The sequence below is a fragment of the Sorex araneus genome, chromosome 6 (genome assembly GCF_027595985.1).
Source record: "Sorex araneus isolate mSorAra2 chromosome 6, mSorAra2.pri, whole genome shotgun sequence".
NCBI lineage: Eukaryota > Metazoa > Chordata > Mammalia > Eulipotyphla > Soricidae > Sorex > Sorex araneus.
The window spans coordinates 104,192,512-104,202,310 of NC_073307.1; the positions used below are offsets into that span (position 1 = coordinate 104,192,512).

Consider the following 9,799-nt stretch of genomic DNA (forward strand, 5'->3'; position numbering starts at 1 on the left):
TCACTTCAATGATTTCATAAACTCAAACTTCTTAACAATGCGTTGTCGAATTTGTTTGGTCTTGATGCTATAGACTATAGGATTCATGAGAGGTGGTACCAACAGATATACATAAGACATGAGAAGGTGTACAATACGGGGAAGATGTTCTCCAAAGCGATGTACCAGAGATAATCCAATCATGGGGATATAGAACAGGAGCACAGCACAGATGTGGGAAACACAGGTATTGAGGGCCCGAAGTCTCTCCTGTCGGGAAGCAATGCTCAGAACAGTGCGGAGGATAAGGGCATAGGAGAGGAAAATGAGCAATGAGTCCACACCCACAGTGCAGGCTACAACAAAGAGCCCATAGATATGATTGACAATGATGCTAGAGCAGGCCAGCTTCATGATCTCGAGATGCAGACAATAAGCATGAGCCAGCACATGGGTGCGGCAATAGTGGAAGCGCTTAAGAAGGAATGGCAGGGGGAAGATGAGAAATGCACTTCTAAGCACGGAGGCCAGGCCCATCTTGATGATGCGTGCATTTGTCAAGACGGTGGAATAACGCAGCGGGTTGCAGATGGCAACATAGCGGTCGATAGACATGGATAATAGAACCGAAGACTCCACAAGAGACAAAGTATGGATGAAGAAGAGCTGCATGAAACAGGCAGGTATGCTTATCTCTCGGAAATCAAACCAGAAGATACCCAGCACAGTGGGCAGTGTAGAAAGGCAAAGACCCAAGTCCGTGAGAGCCAGCATGGCCAAGAAATAGTACATAGGTTCATGGAGGGTAGCATCAGTACGGATGACGTGGAGGATGGTAACATTTCCTACAATAACTGTCAAGTAGATAGAGCAGAAGGGAATAGAGATCAAGCCGTGGTAATCTTCCAAACCTTGGAAGCCTGTCAAGAAGAAAGTGGCTTTGTCGAGACTGCTGTTGTAAAAGATTGTCATGGCTTTATAATCTTAGATTCAACAATCTGCAATAAAGAACACAATTCTTAGAGTGGCAATTCTGAGCTCTCACTCACCTGAGTGTCCTGGAACCTATGATTTCGAATGGTCCAGAAAAAAATGGGAAAGAATTGCAGAATCTGATTTATTAGAAGCATATAGGAGGGACTCTTATGTGATATAATTTTAAAGCCAAGAAGTAGATTATGGTTTATCCATTTGGTGGCATATCGCCGATATTGAGTTCTCAATGGCTTAATGATATCATCCCAAAAGGAAACTTTTAAATGGGTTTTCTCTGAAAAGAAAAACATTCCAATTCAATAACTAAAATATTTAGTCTATAAGAAATCAATACTTAAACACTTTGTCTTGTACAGCCCTTATCTACACTTGTAGAAGGTATACTACATGTGTTTTCTATGTATTTGTCAATTTCCTGGTGTTTTGCATACTTTTGAAATATCTAATCTACAGGCAGATACAGAGGAAATAGTGTATAAACGTCAAGTTCTTTCAGAATGATACTTTTATTGAGTCTACATAAAGCCAAGGAGGGTGATGACAGAGAAACAAATCTGAAGTTTGGAGTAATTAATATCTAAGAAAATAGTTTTCAGTGACTTCAGGAATCAAATCCTAGGAAACTGTTATCTAGGGCTTGGTTCCAAAAGGTAGAAGGAGAGTTCTAAAGGTAAAATATGGGGCTAAATATGGAAACGTTGAAAAAGGGCACATCAAATATCATAAGCAAATAACAAAGAAAAACTTGAAATGGCTAAGGGTAGCTTTAAAATTTAGCTATTATTAGAAAATAAATCCTAAGACTCTAAGACTAAATTTTGCCTCTATGTCTACTAAGATCAATGGCACTAATATAGGCCCATCCTTGTAATATCTAAAATGGATACTTTTTTACTTATGTCTTTAAAATTGTTATGTATTTTCATTTATTTTAATCCATAGTAGGGATTTTGTGTATAATACTCTAGTACAGTGTGACTACTATGGTGTCAATTGCATGTGTTAAAAGGTAAAACACCTTACATCTATTAATAAATGTCCATTATCTTCCTAAGTGCCTTATTTATATTTATATTATTCAATCCTTACAATTCAACAAAATAGGCTATACTTAATGAAAAAAATTAAAGCATTGACAAAGAGAGGTGGTAACCTGGGTCAGGTAAGAGGACAAATAAGATTAATAATAGCATTTAGGCCATGACAGTATATAGCAGAGCATATATTATTTTTTATAGCATTTTTATAACCACCAGTACATTGGGGAGTCAGACAAATTTTATAAAGTATACATATATATATACATATATGTATATAGCTTTTCAGGTCACAGCCAGTGAAGCACAGGGGTTATTCCTGGCTCTGAACTCAGGAATTACTCCTGGTGGTGCTGGGGGACCATATGGGATGCTGGGAATCGAACCCTGGGTCAGCCGCATGCAAGGCAAGCACCCTACCCACTGTGCTATCACTCCAGCCCCTAAAAAATATTTCTATTTCTTTTTTATGATAAAATATGATGGAGTTTTTTGCCCTAATATAGAAGAAACTTTAAAAGGGTTATTTCAAGTGAAAATTAAAGGATATGAAGCATCAACATGGAATTACGTAAAATTATACTTGTATACTGCTCTATTTCCCTTCTTTATGTAATTGTGGATTTTTTTTTCTACTGTGGCATGCTCATGTATAGCTATTCCTATAATGTGCATAACATAGATGGATAGCAATTAATTTGGAGGAAAAAGTTGGAAAGACTGTATCTAGAGTTCTGTTTGAGATACACTAAAAGTGAACTTAAAAAAATTACTACGAATGTTGTTTCAAGGATATTGTGTCTAATTATCTTTGATTTAATTGAGGATTTGAGTGTATAACATTATAGCTAGATAAAGAAAATGAGAGAAACAGAACATAAATAACAAAATATAATATAACCCATGTAAAGTTATCATTATTGACTCAAAAATCTCAGAGTTAGGGTATGGGTTTAAAGCAGGCATTGTACTTATAGTGGCAAGGTCACATGCATTTTTTAGAAAATATTTCAATGTATTAGAAAAAGATATGATCTTAAATATACACTATAAGAATAAGTAAAATCAGTGGGGTTTTTTGGTAATTTTCCTCCAAGATAAATCTTAAATATCTGCATATTTTAAGGAAGACAGAAGAGAATTTGATGGTATTTTTCAGCTTTTTTCCTCATTATGGTAGAAGAATATTAATAGCTTTTTTCCTCATTATGGTAGAAGAATATTAATAGTCTGAAGAATGAAGAAAGAAGAAAAGTACATTCTGAAATTTCATTCTCTCTTTAATTTATTTTCTTAAAGTGAAAAAATGCATGATTAGTATGATAATAAGATTTTCTTATTATATGAATTCAAATGAGAAATATTAATAACTGTAAAGAGGGTCAGCTAGGAAAGAAGAAAAATTCAGGTGACAAGTTAAGAAAAAATGACCTGAGAAATATCATTACATTGGTATCAGCTGTGAAAAATAAGGACAACAATTCAATATTTCTCTGAAATTGAGAAAAATAATTAAGAAAGGTCATGAAATTTTGGAAGAAGTTTTTCCATCAATTAAGTGGAGATATCTGTTCAACTCTAATTTTGTTGTTGTTCTTGTGAGCCACACTCAGTAGTGTTCAGTGCTTACTCCTGGCTCTGCACTCAGGGATTATTCCTAAAAGTGTTCAGGGGACCATAGGCAGTGCTAGAGATAGGACCCAGGTCAGGCGCATGCAAAGTGAAGACTGGCCACTGAACTATGGTTATGGTCCAAGCCAGCCAACTTGCAGGAAGCTGGTTTCCATTCACCTCATTCTGATCTATTTCAGAGAGATTTTAAAAATAAAATAACAATTTAGTAATCTTCCATCCTGCTCCTTTATGTTCACATAGGAAAAGATCATTCTATTAGATAATTTATATCTATGCCATATCCCTTTTTTATTACACCCTTACAAATAAATTTCTTATATTTTGGGTATGGGTAAGAGGGTAAATGTGACAGGTATGAGGAAGAAAATCACTATAAAAAACTGCTGCTAGATAAATGGAATTAATGTATTGACAGAGACTTGTAATTCTGGCACAAATTAGGAACTTGGAAGAGTTTGCTGAATGAGTGAATGGGATGTTTTTTAGCATAGATGCTGTATATTTTCTTTCTAGATATGCTCAAATTGTGATATTATATCTAAAACATTTTAGCTGGACTCTTTAGACTGCATACCATCAATCCCATCTTCAGCTCCAATTTATTAGGATAATGGGCTATAACCAGGGTTTACAGCAATAATAAAAAAAATAAACAAGTGATTTCAGTGATGCTGTGACTACCTATAAGTCATGTCCCTTATATATTTGTATGCAGATATGGTGACAATTATCATCATTTATGTTGATCACTGCCTGAAAAGTTATTCTAAGAACACTTGTGACCAAAAATTAAGTTTTATTGTTGCAAAACACTATCAAGTCCATTTTACTATTTAATAGTCATGATTTTAAGGTTATGGAAGTAGACATTGAAATTTTAAGTTAAAAAATGAAGTAACTAATACAGAAACAATTAGAAGACAATATTTGACTGAATGGCTGACACGACTATTACAGCATTACACACATTTGCAGAGTTATAACTATAATGAAGTTCTCTTATTCCTAAATCTGTTTTCTCCTTAAAAGTTCTTTGTTTTAATGTGGAACTTTAGCAAGCATCTAAGAGTGAGAAATGAGTACTTGAACTAATTATATCTGTGTTCCTTGCAGTTTTTGAGATTCTTCTTATAATACATACCTGGGTACCAGAAGCTAGAGAGAAAAGCGCTTGGACAGCATACTTCCTGTGAGAACTCAGAATGGAGGCTAGCTCAGCCCCAAGAATATTTTCTGACTGAAATACTGGGTCTTTTTGAAGATCCCAGTAGCCTATCCCTTACGGGCCTCCACTGGGACTGAACAGTCCCTGAAGAGCTCTGAAAGCCATTAGTTGAGAACAGAGTCCACAAGAGGCTGTGAAAGTTTGGAAGCTCAGTCCCTGAGCACTGAGGAAAAAAAAAAACAAAAAAGGAGCAAGTATCAAGGGGAAAATCAAGTATGTATTATGTTGCAATATTGATGTCTAGTTATAGACCTTATTTTCTAAAAATAGAAAAATAAGAACATTATTGCAGGAAAGACTTTTGATTCAGAGAGCATATAAATTGGTCCTAGACTTACCTCTTATATTTTACACCTATGTAACTATGTAACCTAAGACAAATTACTTCATTTATCGTAGATATTATCTTGTTATATTTAAGAAAAGGGACCCCCCCTTTGATTTTACACAGATACTGGTAAAATTGAGGGGTTTGTTTTGGTTTGGAGGTCACACCAGACTGTACTCAAGGTTTAGTCCTGGCTCTGTGCCCTGGGATCTCTCTTAGTGGGGCTCAGGGAACCATAGGGGTGGATGGAACCCAGGGTTGGCTACAGGCAAAGCAAACATCCAACCTGTCATACTTCTTTTTAGACCCCAATTAAGCATTCTTGTATGTTTTAAAGTCAATTCTGAAGTTTAAGGAGAAAGGCGATCTTTAGCTTTAATGTTTAAGTATCTTAACTTATTGGTCATTCTTTTGTTTTCTTCCCAGTGCACAAGCAGCTTGGGTGATTTGTTAACTTATGTGCCAAAGCCAGCATTATTTATATCATAAATTCTTCCAAAACTGATTTAAACAAATGGAAATAACATTAAAAGATTATCTGTTACTTTAAGGGTTTTATTAGTAAATACAATTATTAAAGTTATTAGTCAATAGCTATAATTCTACTGAGAACATTAGGCCTAATGTACATTTAGTACTGCAGGTTTCCCAACCCATTTTCAATGTCACATTTTTTCTTTGGTAGTGTTTAACATAATTACATCAAAATTCGATGGATGAAGTTGTAGGTATTTACACCATGCTTAATATTACTTCTGTGGTTTCATCTAATGTCCTGTAAAATGCTTATGAAGTTAATACACTTTCTACTGAACCATTTTCAATTATGAAAAATGAGCAGTGGCATCCTATATTTTATTTTTGACTATTTCCAATGTAATTATAGCTATTAGGTCCATCTCTGACTAAGCACACTGTATAGAAGCAGACAAAGGATCTGTGGATAGTTCAAAGGGCTGGATCAAATGCTATATATTTGGGAGTCGCAGCCATGAATGGTCGCCTGAGTATCTTGGGATGTGTCTCCTAGTACTACTAGGTGTAGCCAAGAACAAGAGCAAAAGATAAACAACATATAAATAAAACTAAATTTTTGCACATTCAGTGGAGGTGGAATGTACATTCCACAATGATATCGACTATAGATTTTTAAAAATCAATAATTTGTGTCCTTTTGCCAAAGTCTCTGGAATCAATAAAATTTCCAAGATGCTAGTAGATTGAGGTCGACAGGAAATAGAGTAAATGAATGACAAAATTGTGTAGGGAACGCAAACTAATGGATGTTTATAGATTATGATTTATTATATAATAATTATGTTAATATAACTTATCACATTCATTTATTTCATTGTGTTATCACTGTATTTTTAGCTAATCCATTGGCAACAAAATACCTCAAAAAATGAAAATTTTTACTTTTGATTTAAATACACCAATTATGTATTTTTAGAAATTTGGTCATCACTATGGTGCCAGATGGAGGTAATAAATTTTTTTTTTTTTTTTTTTTTGCTTTTTTTTTGGGTCACACCTGGCGATGCACAGGGGTTACTCCTGGCTCTGCACTCAGGAATTACTCCTGGTGGTGCTCAGGGGACCATATGGGATGCTGGGATTTGAACCCGGGTCAGCCGCATGCAAGGCAAACGCCCTACCCGCTGTGCTATCCTCCAGCCCCGAGGTAATAAATTTTGTTACAGCCAGAGCCAAAAAAAAAAAAAAAGGCCTCTACTTTAAATATTGCCTGAAGGTGGTAAATCATCATAAACATACAAAAGGTAGATTTCATATGGCACATTGATTTCTCATTTAGGCTAAATGTTTATTCAAATTTGTTTCATTCTTGGGGCTGAAACAATAGTACAGTGAGTAGGGAGTTTGCCTTGTATGCAGTCAACCCAGGTTTTTTTTTTTTTCTTTTTGGGTCACACCCAGTGATGCTCAGGGGTTACTCCTGGCTTTGCACTCAGGAATTGCTCCTGGCAGTGCTTGGGGGACCATATGGGATGCCGGGGATCGAACCCAGGTCGGCTGCGTGCAAGGCAAATGCCCTACCCGCTGTGCTATCGCTCCGGCCCCCTCAACCCAGGTTTGATCCCTGGTATCCCATATGGTTCTGTAAGCTTGCCAGGAAAGATCCTTGAATGGAGAGCCAAGAGTAAGATCTGAGTAATACTGGGTGGTGCTTCTGCCCACAGCAAAAAAAAAAAAGAAAAATAAAAAGTATTTTATTCTCTTCTGTGAGGTGTCTAGTTAATATATATATGTGTGTATATATATATATATATATATATAGGCCCTGTTAAGATATATTAAATTATATTAATTTAAAATAGCTCTTCAGGAGTTCCAGAATGAAAATCTTGTTATTTTAAAAAAGTTATTATTTTTATTGATCTTCCATATTTATTGACAGGTAACTGGTCTATAACACATATGTGTTTAGTGTATAAAATATGTTGATTGAATATATTTTGATTATATATTGCTGGAGCGATAGCACAGTGGGTAGGGCTTCTTCCTTGCACATACTTGGTCGACCTGGTTTTGATTTCTCCGTCCCTCTCAGAGAGCCCAGCAAGTTACGGAAAGTATCTTGCCTGAACGGCAGAGCCTGCCTGGCAAGCTACCTATGGCGTATTCGATATGCCAAAAACAGTAACAACAAGTCTCACAATGGAGACATTATTGGTGCCTGCTCGAGCAAATCGATGAGCAACAGGATGACAGTGATATAGTGACAGTGATATTGCACAAATATTATTATCACTGTAGTTTTTAGCTAACATCTCTATCATGTCACATAATCATACATTCCTTGAACTGACAATATTTATGCTTTTTCTTAAGAAATTTTAATATAATATATAATTGCTAGTTATAATCGCGAAACTGTGCATTATATATTAGAGTTTTTACAATGTGTTGACATATTTGAATGCATTATTAAAACATATTTTTATGAAATTTGACTAATTATTTCATTTTCTCTACTACTCAGGACTTGGTAGCTTCTATAATAGCGTTTGTATGTAAGATTTCAGGTTTCTTTTTTCATGTTTTAATTTTAAGTGATATATTGTAGTTTTTGTGTTTCTCTTTGACTTATTTCACTTAACATCATGACCATCTATGTTGTCAAAAATGGCAGGATGTCCTTTTTCAGGGCTGATGATGAATACATTACACTGCTATACACATTTTCTTTATTAATTCATCTTTTCCAGTCTTTAGTAATTTTACTTCTTTGTTATTGTGAATGATGCTGCAGTATGGGACAGAAGGTAATAGATGCTTCCATTATTGATTACAATTATTATATTTTAAGAATTAGAAAAATTAACACATGTTTAGACATTAGAAATAATTGATGAATTTGAAGGTAATTAATATCATTTAGAAATTAAAAAGATAAATGCAAATTTGCTAAAGAGAAACTGTTGTACTTCAGTTATTGACAAATGCCAGTATTACCCAATAATAAAAATTCTAAAAACATAACTAATTTTAAACTTGTACTGTGTGGAGAAAACATAAGAGATGTTTTTAAAAGATTTTCTTTCCCTTGTCTAGCAACCGAGTGAACTGGAGTTATTTTGAATCGTAAACAGCTCCTTAGACACGTGGTTACATTGACTTGAATTTAGGAGTTGGAGTACAATACATATTGGAAAAAAATTTATAGAGTACTTGCCAGAGCTAAACATACACAGATGAGAAATTTGCATGTTTTTTCTTTTACAAATGCCTCTAATATTAAAAATGGAGATATTGTCAATAGTTTCATTTTTGAAATGCCCTTGATAATAATGTCATCAACTCACACAACTCCAAAATAATAGCATTTGTTTGAATTTGCATGTAAATATGCTGTTAATACATAGATTTTTAAAATAATGATAGTGTATAAATATTTCTGGCATTCAGGAGTTAGACAAACTAACTTCTGATTGTCATAAACTTTGAGGATAAACCTGTTTTTGTTTGTTTTGGAGCAACACCAAGAAGTTCTCAGGTTTCAATCCTGATAATACTTGGGGGACCGTCTGTGATACCAGGAATCAAACCCCGGTGACCCATGTGTAAAGCAAGTAACTTACCCACTGTACTATCTCTCTGACCTGAGAAAAAACATTTTAGCCTTTTATTTTATATACTTTTATTAGCTAGGAAAGTGAAGTAAAATATGAAATTTGTGGCAGCAGGTAGGGAGTACAGCTGTTTAGGGCACATACTTAGCATATGCTTGATGTTGGCTCAATTCCTGGCATTGCATGGTCCCCTGTGTGGTTCCCTAAGCACTGTCTTGTGTGAACTTGGAGGCTTCAGGGGACTTCGGGGTGATTCAGATAATCCCTGTATCCATGAAGCCTGAGTAGTATTGCATCCTTAGGCCCTTGCATTTAACTGCCAGTTCAGTTGGTGAAGAACCACCAGCAGAATCCTTGGGTTTTGTGAGTACTTCTTGGAGCACTCACCAAGAGAATGGGTGCTCAGAGAGAAAGAACATAGATCTGGTCTCCTTTTATTGGTAATACACCTGATTTAGAAAGCAGATTGAAGATTAACACGAACTATATCTATAATTGTGAATGA

At 35.1% G+C, this 9,799-nt stretch overlaps 1 protein-coding gene across 1 annotated transcript; it reads right to left on the reverse strand.

The window, feature by feature from the left end:
* On the reverse strand, positions 1 to 951 carry LOC101553197 (olfactory receptor 51G1). The gene has a single exon (XM_004618233.2). The coding sequence runs from the start codon at positions 949 to 951 to the stop codon at positions 1 to 3; it is 951 nt and encodes a 316-aa protein (XP_004618290.1).
* Positions 952 to 9,799: the final 8,848 nt, after the last annotated feature.